The 20,138-nt window shown below is 33.7% G+C and overlaps 1 protein-coding gene and 1 pseudogene across 1 annotated transcript; one reads left to right on the forward strand and one right to left on the reverse strand.

Annotated features, from left to right (window-relative positions):
- Nucleotides 1-3,684: 3,684 nt before the first annotated feature.
- Nucleotides 3,685-4,625, reverse strand: LOC131395369 (olfactory receptor 10AG1-like; annotated as a pseudogene).
- A 10,710-nt stretch (nucleotides 4,626-15,335) lies between these two features.
- LOC131395630 (olfactory receptor 10AG1-like) lies at nucleotides 15,336-16,280 on the forward strand. The gene has a single exon (XM_058527487.1). The coding sequence runs from the start codon at nucleotides 15,336-15,338 to the stop codon at nucleotides 16,278-16,280; it is 945 nt and encodes a 314-aa protein (XP_058383470.1).
- The last annotated feature ends 3,858 nt before the right edge of the window (nucleotides 16,281-20,138 follow it).

Genomic DNA, 20,138 nt, shown 5'->3' on the forward strand with positions numbered 1-20,138 from the left:
AAGGAAAAAGCTAAATATATTTACAGTTTGAATTTGCATTTGTAGTTATGGATTCTTGGCTGTAAAAGAATATGCAAGGTGTAATGGTAGACAATCTAGTCTCTCTTTTTTCTTTTTAAATATGTATATATATGCATGTATATAATACAGTTGTTACTTGGAACAGTAATGTGCCATATGTAACTCTTTTGTAGATAGACTGTTCCTTTAGCTGAAACATCAAAACATTCAAAATAAACTTATTTCAGGCCTGGCCCATGGCTTAGCGGTTAAGTGAGCGTGCTCTGCTACTGGCCACCCGGGTTCAGATCCTGGGCACGCACCAACACACCGCTTCTCTGGCCATGCTGAGGCCGCATCCCACATACAGCAATAAGAAGGATGTGCAACTATGATGTACAGCTATCTACTGGGGCTTTGGGGGAAAAGAAAAGGGGGAGGATTGGCAATAGATGTTAGCTCAGAGCCGGTCCTCCTCAGCAAAAAGAGGAGGATTAGCACGAATGTTAGCTCAGGGCTGATCATCCTCACAAAAAAAATAAATTAATTAAAAAAAAATAAACATTTCACTAAGTCAGATAATTAGTACAGAGCACATAGGCGGAAGTAGAATAATAAATTAGAAGATAAAGGGTAGTTGATCATATGGACTAAAGGTAGAGTTAAGAAGAAAGAAATTGTATAAATTATGCAACAAAGTTTTTGGAAAGATAATGCTAAGTTCAGAAGACAATTGTTGAACTTTGCTATAATAAGCCCTAGGCACAAAAGGTATACATATGTATGTATGTATGTTTACCTTTTGTGTGTATGGCAGATGATAGAATATAGATAGATAGATTGGTGGATTAATAGATCTATTGATTGATAGATACATAGATAGAGTGTGTGTGTGTGCGTGTGTACGCACACCAACATATTTGTGGGGTTTAATTTCTAGATGGTTTCATGCAACTAATTATATTTCTGATGATTATGGTTGCCATGCACATATACTGATATATATGATCTGTCTTTGAAGGGCATTATTCTACGACAGACCAAATATTTGGCAAAACAGTGAGTCTATTAATTTATCAATAGGCAACCCTATACATTTGGTTTCCATATTGAAAGTACATATAAACATTAGAAAACTGTTTAATATCCTAAATCAAATAAAAGAAAGAAACTTCAGAAAATCTTTGCCCTTTTCTCTTTTAAATGAGGTCACATTTAGAATTGTAAGTAAAATAAGATAACTAATTTAACAAACCATCTCCTTCTTTCAGTATAAAGCATGATAATAAATGATAATTGGAAACATATTAAATAAAATAAAATTAGTTAATTAATTAGAAAATATTTCTAGAGGCTGATACTTTGAAAATCAATTGACTAGCAGCAAGAAGAGATGATAAATAGAGGAAAATAACGTGATTCATGGAGGGCTGATATAAAGCTAAATGATGTTCCATGTCTACAAACAACAACAGGCCCTGGAGTCCCAGAAGCCCAAATATTTTTTCGTGCATATCTTGAGAATCCAAAGTAGAAAAAACTCTGCCCAAAGGTTTAAAAAGGTAGGGAAATTTTGAAGCTCTTATAGAAGGATTTACATTGGCATGTAGTTAACGTTAAAATAATTTCCATGTTTAAATGTGTAGCCTTCATTTTCTGGAAAACTAGATTTCATCAGATGCCTGCTTTTCTAACATTCTTGAATTTTCCAACAGGACTCCTTGGATCCAAGACCATAATTATATGTTCTGTGAGATAGTGATATTAGGCACTATTACCATTTTATAGACACAGTAATTGATACAAAGAACAGTTGAGTTACTCAAGAATGCACAATTTAGAGCAAATTAGAAATAAAAATCAGTTGTCTTGATTTCTGAACTAATGTTCTTTTCATTATACCGTGTCATGTGCTTATGTAAGAGCAGAAAAATAGCACTCCCACAAATATTGTAATCTTCAATACCATCCTTATCACCATGGAAAATGTATTTAATACTTGATACATGCAAGAAAATACATGAGGTAGGTTAAGATATTTACACTCATACATACATACAAAAACAAAGGTGATATAGGATATCATGCTAACTGAGGGAAGGTTAAAATGTAAGCCATTGAAATGAAAATTAAAACTTATAAACCAAATGTTACAATTAAAATACAAGCCCTTATAAAGAGAAACTAATCTGAAGGGGCAAATATCTACAAAGATAATCAAAGCTGTAAAGTGATATAATAGTTAGATAAATACAGTCAACAAGTAGTAACAAAAATTTTAGAAATAGACTGAGTATCCTCTGAGTTGCACATTCAAAACAGAAGAGTGGGTGTTAAGTGCAATTTTGTTAAATCTCACAAGTCTTTTTTGCCTAAGATATGTATGATTGATTAGTTCTTGATTTTATCTGTACTTTATGATAAATTTCATATAAATAAGAGAAAGATAAAATGGACAAGATTAGTTATGGTTATACTAATTTAAATATAACTTGTAGGCAGGTGGTGTTAGGCATCTTCAATGTGTATATATTAGTCACTGTGATATTAAGTAATTATGTGTGAATCTTTGTTTTAGCTTTTCTTTTTCCCCTTCTAAGTTTCAAATGTGTTCTTTTAAATTAAGTATGAGAAAAGTCATAGATGCTTTTTTCATTGCAAATTTGATAAATCAAGTAAGCTATAGCAAAGGATTCTGAGAAGTTGGAAGCGCATTGCAAAAACTGGTATGAAGCACAATGATGAAAGATATTTAAAGCAGGATGACAGAGCCAGGTCAGATGTTTGCTAGTCAATTGCCATACACTCTGGGAAGAGCTGGGAAGGAAAGATCCAGATGTTCAGCTCCCTCTGGATACACACGGAAACGTTTTCTGAATTCATACTGAGAAAGTGGGTGCAAGGTTTTCATTTTGATTTTAAATTCTGTTTCATAATGAAACATATGATTTACAATTTAGTTTTCTGTTTACTCCCTCAACACATATGTAGTGTAAGCCTACCATGAAAAAATGAATGTGTCATGAATATAAATGGCAATACCAGCATAATATTTGTAAATATTTGACAAATTGTAAATATTTGACAAATTGACAAATTGTAAAAGATTTCTTCTGTAAATCTTTAAACACAATTCTAACAGTTTAGATTATCTGAACATTGTAAAGATGGGTAAACGTATAATATGTTGTGAAAAAGATTTATCCTAAAGAATAGAGCATTTGAAAATTGATTAATCTGCTTGTTAAAGATGCAGTCATGGGGGCCGGCCCGGTGGCACAAGTGGTTAAGTGTGGGTGCTCCGCTGTGGCAGCCAGGGGTTCGCTGGTTGGGATCCCAGGCGTGCACCCACGCACTGCTTGTCGAGCCATGCTGTGGCGGCGTCCCATATAAAGTAGAGGAAGATGGGCAGAGATGTTAGCTCAGGGCCAGTCTTCCTCAGAAAAAAAAAAAAAAGAAGAGGATTGACATCAGATGTTAGCTCAGGGCTGATCTTCCTCACACACACACAAAAAAAGATGCAGTCACAAGTAACTTCAGGCAGGGAACCTAAAACGCATAATATTTGTAAATGATTACATAATTGTGAATGATTACACTGTCAGTAAAAATGCGTAGAGTGAAATTTAATTATATTTCTTTGATCACTATGAGACAAATGTATTAAAGAGTAGCCCTAAGATCTCACATTGTTCTCTTAAGTAGTAATTTTTTCAATGCTGCAATCACATCCTTGTTCCTTAGACTGCATATCCTGGGGTTAAATGTTGGAGTCACAATAGTGTAGAAAAGAAAGAGCATTTTGTCAGTTCACGTCGAATGATTTGATGTGGGCCTTAAATAGATGATAGTAACAGAGTCAATGAATAAAACCCCTGCTATGAGATGGGAAGGACAGGTGCAGAAGGCTTTGGACCCATCTGTGGCTGAGGACAGCTTTAGGATGGTGGAAATGATTTTGACATAAAAGTCAAGTAGCAGTAGAAAGGGAATCACGGCAATAATACAGCAACTGCATAGACACACTTCACATTAAGTGAGGTGCCCCGCAGGCCAGTTTGATCAATGGGGGGACGGCACAGAAGAAGTGGTTGATTCGGTTAGAACCACAGGAAGGCAGCAAGAACACCTGACATGTTTGTCCTATCTGGACGGGAATTCCACTGAACCAGGCACCATCAGCCAACTGGATGCACATCTTGTGGTTCATGACAAGAGGATAGTGCAGAGGGTTACAAACGGACAGGTAGCAGTCATAGACCATCACTGCCAGAAGAAATGCCTCTGTGGCTCCCAGGACAAGGAAGAAGCACATTTGAGTGGCACAACACAGCAAACAAATGCTTCTAACCTGAGTCCAAAGGTTCCCCAGAACCCTGGGGAGAGTGACAGAAAAATAACAGATTTCAGTGAGGAAAAATTTGCAAGAAAAGAATACGTGGGTGTCTGGACAACAGAGTCTACTCTCGTAATTATTAAAAGACTATTTCCTGTTAAGATGATATAGATGAGAAAGAAAATTCCAGATAGGAACCCCTAAGGTTTGGAAGATCAGAAAATCCCAGGAGAACACATGCCATGACTAAGCATAAATTGCCTTCTGCTATTTGGTCTCTGGGTAACATTTGTGAATATAAGGAATTCAATATGTAAAGTCACATTATCTGCCTGAGTTGCAGTTTGCTCAAATATAATTATGTATGTTGTGCTTTAAAAAATCGCAGTCACTAAGAATCAGTCCTATGAAAATATCTGAATTTGATGTTGAATTGTAGTAAAAAAAATGTTTATTCTTTCTCTCAAAGTTATCCATCAGAAAACACTCTTATTAGGAATTAGGTATACTGAGAGATGGCTATATTTTCTTGTTACTGATGGTGAGATATGTAATACTGTGTTTTGTTATTCAGCTTCAGTGATAGGAATATCAGTCTAATTGGAATTATGTTAGTAAAAATAAATCAAAAATAAAAATATTAATTGTAGCAGGTAATTTGACAATTTTGTTTGGAACGGCCTTTTCGCTGAATTCTTTCTCATCTCATTTCTTTTAAAATAATTGTATTTATTCACATTTTCATTTAAGCTGTCTGGAATATTTTTTGAGACATTATGTAGTTATACGCAAAAAATAAGCTGGAGAAAGTGATTTTCTTGGGTGATCTCTGTGATTTTTTTTATTCTAATTGTTGTTATAGTCAATTTATTTCAACTGAAACAAGTCATAAAGAACTGTCTATCAAAGGGGAAAAAGATATTTATCAAATCTCAAACACTGGTTTTATATTTGAGTGTTAATTCCTAAGATTAATAGCCATGCTTTTCATTGAAGACCTAAGATAAAGGAAGAGAAATCTAAAAGGGTTTTCTGGTCCAAGCAAAAAGCTGTCCATCCAACTCTGATCATTTGTTCATTTTGCCTATTTCCATCCTTTTTTACTACAGTATTCTGTAAGTTGCACGTAAGTCCCAGTTACTTTCTGAGGTTCTCCTAGACCATCCAAGTGTTTCCTGAGCTCTATTGTCTCCCAGTACACTTTCGCTCTCTCAAATAAACTCCTAAAGCACATCTTACAAATCTTTCTGTGATACCAACAGCACAAGGTTGAACTCCACAAGAGTTTGATTCACAGAGTGATTGTATAATTCAAAGTTATTCACACTAGTGGTCTCGATGGTATCATTGCTATGGTGCTGAATGAAGGACATGCACTTAATCTAGTATCTGAGGATGGTATTTTAAGCAGGTAGCCTCTTGAAGATAGGCTCATGCGCAGGAAGACAGGAGAGACTATTTGAAATCAGCTTGCACACTGTCAGTGCAGGTGGTGCAAGTGGGAAGCTAAAGAGCACCTGCAGTGGTTCACCAGGCATCAGGTGTGCGAGCAGATACTGTCTTAGGTAATCCTCACAATGGTGCTGTGAGGCATTTCTGTCACCATTGTGCTTATAAGTAAACTTCAACTTAAAAATGTTATATAAATCAACCAAGATCACAGCAAACAAATGGTATTATTGAGATTTGAATTCAGGCTTGTGCAACTCAAAAGCCAAGTTACTTTTACCACAACAGGTAATACCAGGGGACTCTAGAAAATAATGTGTGTATAGTATATTCTTTCTGGGTATCTAATGCATGCAAATCACTCAATAAGCATCTGATTTATGAATGGATAACAATTTCCATTATTAACCAGCATGTACCATACACTCCAGCAATGGTTGATGTGGGATATGCTATTCTCATTACTGTGTCTTGTGTTCACCTCTCTCTACCCCCTCACACTGAGGTCCTGTCTTCATTCTTCTCCAATATTCTAACAGGGGAGTGTTTTGGAAAAAGAAAAGAGAACAAAGTAAAATTAACAAGTAATTGGAAAACAAATTAGAAACAAATAATCTATAACTGACTAAGTCACAAATTTGTTCAAACAGAATTTGAGGCAAGTTCTGAGAAAACAAGTAATGATGACTATTTTAAATATTTTCCATGTACGTTGTGAATATCAAATGAGCTATTGCATGATAAAGCCTTTGGAAATGTAGGAAGTAGAATCATTAAGCAATTTCTACCCAATTTCTAATTGCCTCCTTAAATATTATAGTATCACAAACTCCCTAATATAGCAATATTCAGCATTTTCTCTATGAATTTGGAAATTTTTCAGTTTATTCCAGTAACGCCAATCATAAAGAGATTTATTATTATATTTAAAGATGTTGTATATTGATTAGACATTGTGCTGTGTTAATAAATTAATCTTAAACTTTTTAATAACCCAGAAAATTTGAGAGAACTAAGTTACAGAGAATCAATCCACAGACCCAACACTCTCTGGCTACAAACTCTATTCTAATTCCACTATATATTTCAGACTCTGATTGACAGTTTCTACTTTATTAAATGATTTTATATTTAATTTCCCAAAATTATCCGTCTAAATTATGATGCTATGCAACACGGAGGTGGTGGTATTATCCACATCTACCATAAGGCTGTGCACATTTTATTTTCTCAGGTGACACTTAAGTAACAGAAAGAAACGGGATGAAATTCAAGCAACAGAAGCAAAGAGAGAAAGAGAGAGGGAAAGAGAGAAAGAAAGAAGGAAGGAAAGAAACATAGAAGGAATTAAGAAAGAAAGAAAGAGGAAGGAGGGAGGAAAGGAGGGAGGGATGGAAAAGCCACAATCTAAGACATCTAAGTATTTTCATAACGAAACATTCACCTTAATGACTAGTAAAATATGGTTTCCAGTGTTTTAAATCCATGCCTAACACTGGAGATAAGATTTGTATTACAAGTATAATTTTATTGCTTCTACATATGCCTTCATTATACACAGAGGAGGGCAAAGAAATGTCATATCACTACCCTAAAATTAACACAACTCACAACCTTCTTTCTCAGAAGTCCTTCAAAGTGAAAGGTAAACAGAGACTTGATTCTTTTGTCCTTATAATTGAGGATTTTTTTGCTGTGGTGGGATTTTTTTGTCAAGGACACTGGAAAATTTCTCTGTTTTATCTGCTAATGATATAACCGAGATTTCCCTGAGAAAGAAGAAATTCTGCCTCAAGATAGGTTCTCCCTGAGAGCTTGTATATTGTGTGAGATAAGGTAAAAATTTATCTTTGCATATATATAACCTGTTACTACAGCATCACTTCTTGAAATAGGCATCTTTTTCCCCACTGAATTTCCTTGGCAATTTTGTTGAAAATAAATTCACATAAACATATTTTTTTTCCCCTGGACTTGCAATTTGGTTGCATTAATTTATGTTATAGATTTATCAATATTATACTTTCTTAATTACTGTATCTTTGTAGTAAATTTTGAATCAGGAAATTTGATCATCCAACTTTGTTCTTTTTTTTTTTTTTTTTTGGTGAGGAAGATCAGCCCTGAGCTAACATCCCTGCCAATCCTCATCTTTTTGCTGAGGAAGACTGGCCCTGGGCTAACATCTGTGCCTATGTTCCTCCACTTTATATGGGACGTCGCCACAGCATGGCCTGACAAGAGGTGCATTGGTGGGCACCCGGGATCTGAACCCTGGGGCCGCCAGCAGTGGTTGCGCACACTTAACTGCTACGCCACGGGGCCGGCCCCCAACTTTGTTCTTTTTTAAGACTCACTTTGTTAGATTTACATATGAATGTTACAATCAGCTCATCATTTTTGCAAAATACCAGCTGAGGTTTGGATTGAGATTGTATAAAATTTAAAGGTCACATGTGGAGAATTACCATCATAATGATATTAAGTATCCCAATCCATGAACATGAGATTTATCTCCATTTATTTAAACTTTAAAAAATTTCTTCAGCAATATTTTGTAGTTGTCAAGGTACAAGTATTGCACTTCTTTTCTAAAATTTACTCCTAAGCATTTTATTCATTTATGCTATTGTAAATGGAATTGTATATTTAATTTCATTTTGTATTATTCATCAATAATTACGTTTGTTACAACTCATTTTAATGGCTTTACTGAGATATAATTCCCTTACCAAAAAATAGCACACATTTAAAATTTGCCGTTTAGTAATTTTAGTACGTTCATGGAATTATGCAACCTTCATCACTCCTCATCTTGTCCTCTCTTCCTCCCAGCCCTAGTAAGCACTAATCTACTTTTGTCTATATAGATTTGCCTGTTTTGGACTTTTTACGTAAAGGTAATTATAAAATATGTGATTTTTTTGTAACTTTTTATCACAACGTTATGTTTAATGTTTATCCATATTGTAGCATATACATATATAACATTTTGCATGTCTATTCATCAGTTGACAGGCATTTGAGGTGTTTGTAGATTTTGGCTACTATAATAGTACTGCTATAAATATTCGTGTTCAAGTTTTTATGTGGACATATGTTTTTGTTTCTTTTGGGTATATACCTAGGAGTGGCATTGCAAGATCATTAGATAAATCTACGTTTAACATTTTAAGAAATGACCAAACTTTTTCCAAAGTGGCTTCCTTTTACATCCAGACAAGGAATATATGATAGTTCTAATTAATTTGCATACTCACCAATGCTTGATATTATCTGTCTTTTTGGTTATAATTTTTCTATTGGGCATGAATTGGTATCACCTGGTGATTTTGATTTGCAATTCCCTAATGGCTAATAACATTAAGAATTTTCTATGTACTTATTGTCTATTTATATATCTTCTTTGGAGAAACATCTATTCAAAGGCTTGTCCCATTTTACTTGGGTCAATTGTCGATTTATAATTGAGATATGGGAGGGTTTTTAATATCTACTATTATTATATAATATACTTGTATTTATGTTTATATTTATTTATATTTTATATTTTTATATATTTACTGTATAATATAAAACATATTGTATATAATTATAAAAGATCATGTCATCTGAAAATACGTAGTTTTTCTTCTTCTTTTCTAATCTGGATGTCTTTTCTCTCTTTTTCTGACCTTGTCGCACAGCCCCAAACCTCTCGTACAGTGTTAAATGTAAGGTTATTGTGGACTTCCTTGTCTTATTCCTGATTTAGGTGTAGATCATTCTGTTTTCCACCATTAAACATGATGTTAGATATGAAATATTCATAGCTGGCTTTTATGAGTTTCAAAGATTCTCTTCTTTCCTAATTTGTTGAAAATTTTTATCATGAATAAGTAGTGCATTTGGTCAAATGCTTTTTCTGCATTGTTGACATAATCGTGCACTTTTTGCCCATTAAAATGGTGGGTTACCTTGATTTCTAGATGTTGAAGTAGATGTGCAGTCCTGGGATAAATTCCACTTGGTATTGTGAATAATCCTTTTTTATATGTGTTGGATTTGGTTTGTAATATTTCACTGTGGAACTTTTCTTTATATTCATGAGGAATGTTAGTTTGTAGTTTTCTATTCTTGTTAGGTTTTTAATCATTTTGGTAGTAGATTAGACTTTCCTGATAAAATGATTTGAAATTTGTTACCTCTTTTTCCATTTTTTTGAAAGAGTTTGTGAATTGGTATTATTTATTTATTTTTTTAATATTTGGTAGCATTCACCAGTGAAGCCATCTGGTCCTTGGCTTTTTTGTGTGTGGAGATTTGTAAATTACCAATCCAATACTTTCATTGTTATAGATCTGTGTAGATATTATATTTTATTTTATGTGTGTATCATTTGGAGTGTTATGTCTCTCTAGAAATGTGTTCATTTGTCTAAGCTGTCTAATTGGTTGGTATAAATTTTTCATGCCATCCTTTATAATCATTTTTTATTCTTTAGGATCAGTCATGATGTATACAAAAATACAGTTTTTGAACTATTGTTTATAAACTACTATTTTAAATATTTGTCTTTAAAATTTTTTAAAGAGAAAATAGAAAAATATATTTTGTGCTAAATTTTATAATTATCTATGTAATTACTTTTACCAATGTTCTCTTTTGATTTTTGTGAATTTGAGTTACTCTCTGAAAGTCTGGGCAATTGATTTTTGACAAAGGTGCAAATGCTTAAACCTAAAATTCATGCCTTATAAAAAAAATTAACTCACAATGGATCATAGATTTAAAGGTAGAATGTTTAAACTATAGAATTATTAGAAGAAAACATAAGAGAAAATCTTGGTGACCTAGGATTAAGCAAGAGATCTTAAATATGTTACCAAAAACACAATTCATAAAAGAAAATATTTATAAATTGGACTTCATCAAAATTAAAATATTTTGCTCTGAGATGGACATTGTTCAATCTCCACTGTTCAATCATTGGAGGAATATTTGCACATCATGTATCCAAAAAAGGAAATGTATATAGAATATATAAAGAACTCCCAAAGCGCAATAGTAAGAGAAGAAACAACTTAGTTAACAAATGTAGTAAAACTTGAGGAGAGATTTTACTAAAGGGGATATACAGAAGTCAAATAATCACATGAAAGAAGCTCACCATCGTTAGCCATTATTAAAAACACAAACTAAAACCAAAATGAGATTATGCTACACATGTATTTTAGTGGCTAGAATTAAAATAAAATAAATCACAAAATGGTATAACTCAAAATTGATGAATACATATATAGCCCTTGAATAGTGACAACAATCAATGCAGGAACCATGATGTTTCTAAAATCTGTTTTTCCATCTCTCTATTCCTTAATCTTTATACAAATATAAATCTATTCCTGCTATCTTTAGTTAGATGTAATATTCTCATCCATCATATGTTGTGAATGTGTGTCTATGTGTGTTTCTTTGTAAGGGGCGTCATAGAAACTTGTTCCATTGTTTTATAATCACTACACTAAGAGGAGCCACAGTTAACCTGAGGACATCCTTGGCTGAGAACTCAATGCAGTAACTACTTGGAATTTTAGGTTTTGACAAATGAAGGCAGTTAACGATAGACACAAGGAGTCTTAGCCGGTCACATGGGGGTGCAGCTAGAAATGTTTTCCAGTTTCTCTTCCATTTTGGGGTGATCTTGTGACTAAATCTGACATGAGGGATGATGACTGGAAATTCTGCATGCTGTTGCTAGTTTGTCCATCTAAAAAGGAATAAATGAGTGCTCCCCTTCACCCCCTTTCTCCTTTCTGAGTGTAGGAGACGATGCAGCCTACTTGGCTAATGTGGTCGTGGAGATGGAAGATTCATGTTGAAGATCACATAACTGCCCCACTGCCCTAGACTTTTTGCTTCTGAATTTTTAATAACAAAGAAATTAACTTATTGTTAATTTAAGACCCTGTACACTTGCATCTTTACAAGGATATCTTAGTTTATATCATAACTTATATGTCATTACAAATTTATGATTTTATAATGCTTATATTTCTTGATAATCACAGACAAAGTAAGAGAGGTAGAGAGTTTAGAGAAGAAGGAGTATGGCCAGATACGCTGTGGTTGTTGTACCGAACTCCTTGAGGGGCAGGCAGAAAGGTTTACTTCAATTAGAAAGTGACGTGGGAAAGAAGCTGATCCCGAGGGTGAAGACTATTTCCTACTTAAAGAGCGCTGTCTGTTATGACCATAGAGCATGTTTTAGAAGGTAGTTAAGCTCTGTTTCAAATAAAAGTAAATTACCTCTCAAAAATATTTTTTTTTCTCATTTTCTCTCTGTCTTTTAACTCAATCAATAAACGTAAGCATTATATTTAACATCAATCCAAACAGGTAAGCGTGAATTATTTTTTTCCAATACCAAATCTAGTTTTACATATATTTGTATTTTTTAAGCCTCAGCAAAGAACACTCATTTACAGAAAATTTAAAAATAAATCCTTTGTTGTTTTTTGCTCTTTAATTTCAAAACTCTGATTTGAATAGTCTTTTTACTCTTCTGACGCTCATTACTATAAATGAGGAAATACTAAGTACTTTGCAATACAACAGGCCAATATCCCAAAGATTACTGACATCTTCATCATCATAATCATCATTATCATCATCTTAAGTGCTAACATTAATTAAGTGATTACCATGGGCTAAGCATGCATTTAAGTAGTTTGCATGTATTAAATCTGGAAGTCGTTATCTCATAAAAAATTTAATTATTCATAACTAAGGAAGAAGAAAGTGAATTGACTTTACTGAAATGGGTTTTACTAGTACCAATGGGATTCCTTGTTTGTTAAATGTTAAGGTCCATGATAAATGAATCTGAAAAATGCTGTAGAGATATTGTATGTTTTTATTTTTATCTTTAGAGACTTCTCCTAAAGGAAAAAGCTTTCTAAATTGCATTCATCAATTTCTGATTTTATTTCCTATCTTCAACTTGATTTAACAAACTTGCTCTGAATATAAGCACTATTACATTCTGATGATAGATGGTGTAATGGCTATCACAATCTCCACACCAAAGAAAATCATTATTCAGTGGGAAGATCAGAACAATAAACATAAAGTATTTGAACAGAAACGAAAGTGGCTACATTTAGCTAATTATATATTGTATTTCTTACTAAGTTGCATAAATAGAAGCATCTGAACATTTCCAGAAGTCAGAGAAATCAGTAGCTATGCTGCAAGACTTGAGGAAGCTTTCACAGGTGAGCTTGTGTTTAGAAGATAAGTACCATTTGGATAGAATTTGAATGATTATAATATTTCTTATGTTACAAATAGTTTTACATTGACAGTTCCATTTAATATTCATGACATTGTCACTCCCTTTGCCAAATAAAAAGTTGAGGCCAACAAAAAAGATTTCATTAGATGTAGAACACTATATTCTTGATTGCAAATTCTGTTGTTCTTGCTAATTTTTTCGTCACCTTAGTTTCAGTTTACTTCTCAAATATACTACCCTGCTTGAACAGTAAGGAATAATTTAGAGAGGGGATTGGAGAATGAGCGAAGAACGCACATAAAGAGCAGAGACAATAAGGAGAATAAAGAGGATGGCAGTTTCTGAAGACAATGGTTAGCTCATCAAATGTGAGTGCAGGATGCATGCTAGCCTAGAAAGATGTGGTGATTCAGTCAACAAACAGTTTTAATCATTGTCCAAGTATTAGACTCTACATTGAATTAAATAGATGAATAAAACATGGTCAAACATGTGTAGGATGGTGTAGTGAAAAAAGGCATAGTTGAGTAGTCTTATACGCATGAAATCATATCTTAGTAATGTCGTCTGTCAGCTACTAGTTTTTGACCATCTTAGAGACTCAGTTATAGCATTTTTACATTCTCTACAATCAAATTTTAATTGGGAGAATTGTATAATAATGATGCAAGATTTAAATATATTTAGTACTTTAATATGTAGTCTAGAATACTGTAAATTTCAAAAGAAATTGTTATTTAACTTTCTTTTTCTCAGAAAACGTTTTCACAGAAAACCCTCAGGACGCTCAAGTTTTTCATGGACTGTTGCTCCTGCCCCATTTGTGTCTACATTTTGTTGCTGAAATCTTGACTGTTGCTCACACTTAACACTTTAGAATGTGGTTATAGGTGTGTCTCTTCTTTGCAGTGAGTTAGTCTCTATCAGCTTTCAAATTGGTTAACACATAATATGGAAGTTATCTAGAACATAGTGAAAACAATGAAGTAATTTGATACTTTTGCAAGAGTGAATGAAAAGAGTATAATTCCTACATACACACACAAATACACACACAGAAGGCATTCTTGATCTACACCAGAATGGATAAGGAGGGGAGATCTGCATTTTGGGTAGTAACCTCTGCTTAATTGGTTGGTTGGAAAGAAGCAATCAATTTGACTTACTTGTAATTTATTTAAGAAGTTAGTAAATCACATTTTGAGGGGCAAATATACTACGCATTGTGCAGAAAGATGTATAGAATATCAAAAGAAGACTATAATCTAGCTATAGCAATAAGAAAAGTACATAATAAAGATGAGCAATGTAACCACAACACACTCATGTGTATGAAACACACATGCATGTGTGCAAGGAAAAGAATGATGGATTAAATGAGGTTGGCAGAATAATAGAAATTATTGAGGATGTGGGTAATTTAGAAAGATGTCAGAGATAAGTTGTGGTTGATGTCTCTTTCATAGCATAAGCATGTGTGGGGTGTACCTTCTAGTTGGAATTGCTTTATTGAACATAAATGCTAAATGAACCTGCCTCTTACCTCTTGAGTGTTCCGGGACAGGAAGATGATCTTAGAGTTCCTTTTCTCCCCACTGCAAAATCTGAATAAAATTTATGACTGCTTATTCATAGACCTTACATTGAAATACATAGTTTTAAAGATTAAATAACAGACTATAATATCTGTATTATAGTAGTTGACTCATCCATTTTGTTTTATAATAAAATAGTCTAAATATGCAGAATGTCAAAGCTAAACAAGATTTTGTAAATACCACAAAAAAACCATCACATTTAAAAATTAACAATATTCATCCCTAAAACTATTTTATATGACTTACAAAATATTTGCTTGTGCAATGAAATTGATTTTTAGTTGATAATAATAGAAAACAGAATTGAGAGGTGAGGAGGAAAATAAGTCAGCTGAAAGAATGGAATCATTGTTACAATTGAACATAAATTCAGATTTTGCATTTTTGAGTGATCAGATGAATAGAAAAATTACAATTACATATCTTATCTTCAGACACAAAGAAATATGACAATCTGTAACAGAAAAGACAAGACTAAGGGGATTATTTTCTTACAGATACATTTAATAATAAGGAAAAATACACTTCACCACACTTTCAGAGCACCTGGCAGTTATACGTTTTGTCTTAATAAGGAATTGGAAAAATTGGAAGGCATACCATCCTGTTTATACATAAGAAAACAAAAGTCAGGGAAATGAAGTAACTTGTACTCCTGATTGAATCATCCCCACAGATGCAATATCAAGAGACGAAAGCAGAAGACAATGTTTCCACAGTGATTCGATTTGTACTCCTGGGATTTTCTGACCTTCCAAACCTCCCGGGGTTACTATTTGGAGTGTTTTCCATCATTTACATTATTATCATACTTGGAAATAGCCTCATAATAATAATAATCAGGCTTGACACTACACTACAGAAACCCATGTATTTTTTCCTGGCAAATTTTTCCTCATTGGAAATCTGTTATGTGTCGGTCACGCTCCCTAGGATTTTAGTAAGCCTTTGGACTCAGGATGGAAGCATTTCTATGCTGGACTGTGCCACCCAAATGTGCTTCTTCCTTATGCTGGGAGCTACCGAATGTTTCCTCTTAGCTGTGATGGCCTATGACCGCTATGTGGCCATTTGTGACCCTCTGCGCTATCCTCTAGTCATGAACAATGAGAGGTGTATCCAACTGGCTGTTGGCTGCTGGATCAGTGGAATCCCAGTCCAGATAGGGCAAACATGTCAGATTTTCTCTCTGCATTTCTGTAATTCGAACCAAATTAACCACTTCTTCTGTGACATACCCCCCATCCTCAAGCTGGCCTGTGGAGACACTTCTGCACATGAGATGTCGGTCTATGTAGCAGCCATGTTGTTTGTTGCAATACCATTCATGTTGATACTTGCCTCTTACTGTAAAATCATTTCCACCATTCTGAGGTTGCCAACAGCCAGAGGACGGGCCAAAGCCTTCTCCACATGTTCTTCCCATCTGCTGGTTGTGGTTTTATTCTTTGGATCTGTTACCATTACCTACTTAAGACCAAAATCTGATCATTCTTCAAGAACTGACAAACTGCTCTCTCTTTTCTACACCATAGTGACTCCAATCTTTAATCCCATGATATACAGCCTAAGGAACAAGGATGTTATTGCAGCACTGAGAAAATTATTACTTAAAAAATAGTGTCATGAGTTTAATTGTAAATATTTTAACTACTTGCCACACAGTTATCAGAGAAACATTTCAAATCTCTACATTCTCCCTTTAAGAAGTTAACTACTTTCAGCTTATGATGTACTTTCAGATAGTTTTAAGCACTAATCTACAGTTTACTGTGCTTGGTTATATACTAGGCAAATTAATCTATCTTCAGTCTCCATGCCTAAAGAATAATCTGACCTAGTGAACAAAATAGTAATGTGTAGCACATATTTCACATAAACACTGAAATCAGAATTCAATATATTAATATTTTTGCCTTAAATATACTTGAAAATATACAAGATTATTTACCTAACTAATTTCCTAAATCTTCACATTTGTTTTTGTTAGCATTCTTTGATTCTATAGCACAGAGACTGGCAATGGCAGTTGAATAAGGAATGTTTGTTGAGTGCGTGATTGAGTGAGTGAATAGATAAACAGGTATTGCTACACCCCACCTCAGACTCCTGGAAAAGTCTAGAGATTTTAGAGCATCAACAAAGGGAGCATATTTATGCAACCTACTATGCACCTGTGTGGAATTATTCCAATCATAATACCAAAAGAAAATTTGTGTGCACTTAGTTCGCTTCCTAATAACTTCTTGTCACAACACACAGTATAAGAGAGAATGCCTACCTGTCTCAGCCAGTTTACTTTGCACATATTCTATGTTCTACTCAGCAGTTATGGCCCAAAAATAGTTCACTTTGAATTTTTTCCTCTCCTTCAAGACTGCATTCCAAATAGCTACTCCTATGCCAATTTTTAAATGAAATATCTATGAGTTTAAAAGTAAAGTGTTAAAAGTTATTTTCAGGATTACCCAAAATCCATGCAATTGCAAATACATTGGTGTGTCTAATCTTCCATGTCTTTAACCCTTTCTAAAGTGTTTGAAATTATTAAACCTTTGAACTGGTATTATCAAGGAAAGTGAGTATCTATCAACAGAGCCATTGATGCCTATCCTCCCAATTCCAGATTCTAAAGTCAGCAACTCACATTAAGAGGTTATTTAATGCATCCATCTCTGAGAACTTCTGTTTGCAGTTCTTTTGAAAATTAGCCATTCTGTAGTTTTAGTTACAACTGAATACACACGTATAAGACAGTGCTAGCTCCTGTTCTATAAACAGTTATATTTTACTTCATCAACTCATTTACATCCTCTACCATATAACATGATGTACCACATTTATTTATTAATGTATTTTATTCATGGAAGTATATGTGCATATATCCCTTCTCATTTAATGTTTTACATGTTATAAGAATGTTATCCATGGTCCATGATGAAGACCATAATGAAGATGATAATAGTGATGATAAAGATGATGATTATGATGGAGATAGTAGTGATGGTAGTTTTTGTTTCTGAAATTTAGTAAAGCAGGAATCACAACGTCATGGGTACAGTGTTGTCCCGGGAGTTCAGATAACTGATTTTTAAGCTTCTGTTTACTAAAATCTTGAGCAAGTCATTTAGCTACTATTTACATTACATTCTGTTAAAAAACAAAGGAATCAGTTGAGTAAATTTTAAAGATATTATTTGCTTTATTCAATAATTCATGAATCAGGCAACATCCAATCTAGCAGATAGAAAGAAGCTCTGAAGAGCTACACAAGGCAATAGATTTCATAAGCAGAAGGGAGCAGGAACAAGGAAGTTATACTAGGCAAAAATTGGATTGTTTTCTACAAAGTGACTTTTCCTATAAGGGCAGGTGTTTATCAGGCAGATTACCTGACTACCGCTGGTCAGGCAATCCTGATTGACTGTTTTAAGATCTCATTTCTGGTAGAGTTGAAACCGGAACTAAGTTAAGTTTCAGTTTGGTGATATGGGACTTAGCATAAGCAACTCTATTTTGGGTCAATTGTCTTGTCTTGAACAATTTACAATTAGTAAAATGAGGAAAATGCACTCTTTTCTACAAACTCCTGGGATTATTATAAGGCTTAATATCCACTTGGCATGGAGAAGTATTTGGAAAAGTTTAAAGCACCAAAATTGAAGTGTTGGTTTTATTTTGGTATAATTCTTGGTGAAATCACTAGCTTTGTATTATTTTATATTCCAATTCATAGACAATTCATAGTGCTATTTTTGAGGAAAACAGACATTCCACTATATCAATTACCTAGAAGAGAAAACTTGCTTCTTTACACATTAGAATTATTTACCTTTCACTAATGTGCTATGTTTAGCTTTTCAAAAATGTGCTAGTCAAATCTTTGTTCATCTAAACAGGGACTATGGAAAAGAGCTAAATCTTTGTTAATATTCAAGAAATATATTATCATTTATATCATCATGGACTCAGTGCCAATTAACAAGTTAGGATTATGACTTCCTTAATACTTTTACAAAATTCCTTGATACCTTTGTATTTTCTCTGATATTTCTTTACTCCTTGTCTTCCCAATCTGTTAATTCACAATGAGGCAGCCTCTAGGAATTATTCCCTAGATATATTTAATTATTTATTTGCTATCCATTACCAGCTAATATAACTGAGGTTGAGTGGAAAGAAACTTGTGACATAGTTTATAAAAACAGTCACCTGTTTTTATATAATTCTTTGACTAGCCACATTGCCAGATAGGGCTACATACATTTCTTGAAGTGAAGACCAAAAAATTATTCTCATGTATCTTGCTTTGTTCTGATTTTTATTTTACTCCATTTTTCTGGATAGTAGCATTAACTGACTTTTGCACCCCAAATATATGAGGGATCCAATATATGACTTGGTGAGTCATTCACTGAAGATTTAGATTCTCTGTTATGTTAAAATAGTGGCATCAATATATTCATCATCAAAAATATACATTTGATGAGAAAGGACACATACACATTCCTGTCTAGATTCATTTCAGATGAGTGTTGTTATATGTAGAAGATTGCCTCTCCACAAGGACTGTTTACGCATTGTTTCTTTAACAATAGTAACACCTTTGGCATAACGTCTCTCTAAAGAAAATACTTGTTGAAAGCTAAGCATAGTTATCCATAATATGGAAAGAATGTGGTAGTTATTATACATCACAGAAACTTGTTTCATCAAAGAATTTAATGACGTGAGAAATACGTGTCCTTAGAGGACATATAAAAGATTTTAACATAGTAACTTTAAACCCCAAAATAATTTGTGGCCTGTTTTCTCTGAACTACACCTAACATCTTCTGTGTTGCCTCCTTCAATACTTCACTCTCTGCCAAGGGTGTAGTAAATTGTAGTAATAAGAATTTAAGTTGTGGTAAATCTATTCACATTTCTTTTTAAATTCCTTAGTCTTTGGTTCCTGGGAAGAAAGTCACATTAAATGGAGTTGCCAAGGAAGATTGACTCTTAAGTGAGGATAAAAAGTATGATTTCGACTAAAAAGTGGGAATAGCTACTGTTTTAGATGCACGAATATACATACACATATATCTAGCGAGAGAGAGACAGAGAGCGAGTTATATAGAGTTATACAGTTACACATAATTACATAATTTGCATTATGTTATATATACAGTATAGTATAATATATATCAAATTACATACATACTACAGTTCATCATACATAAGACAATGCTACAACATGTCATAATATATAATTCAGTGCTTATTTTGACATTATGATGAATTTGCATTTAGTGACAAGACCCGATCCATGATCACACCACTTCAATGCTAAGTCCACTTGAAATCATTTTCCTGTTCACTTCCAATAGCCTGTTTTGCTGGTGTAAAGAAGTAGTTGAGTATTTGTCAATGTGTCTTGCTTGTCATAAATGACTGCTTACTTCTTACCCACTAAGATTGGTGGGGCCCCTTTGATAAT

This window comes from Diceros bicornis, chromosome 31 (genome assembly GCF_020826845.1).
Source record: "Diceros bicornis minor isolate mBicDic1 chromosome 31, mDicBic1.mat.cur, whole genome shotgun sequence".
In the NCBI taxonomy this organism is placed as follows: domain Eukaryota; kingdom Metazoa; phylum Chordata; class Mammalia; order Perissodactyla; family Rhinocerotidae; genus Diceros; species Diceros bicornis.

Coding starts and splice junctions, on each gene's coding strand:
- LOC131395630 (XM_058527487.1), top strand. CDS start 15,336: ATGCAATATCAAGAGACGAAAGCAGAAGACAATGTTTCCACAGTGATT.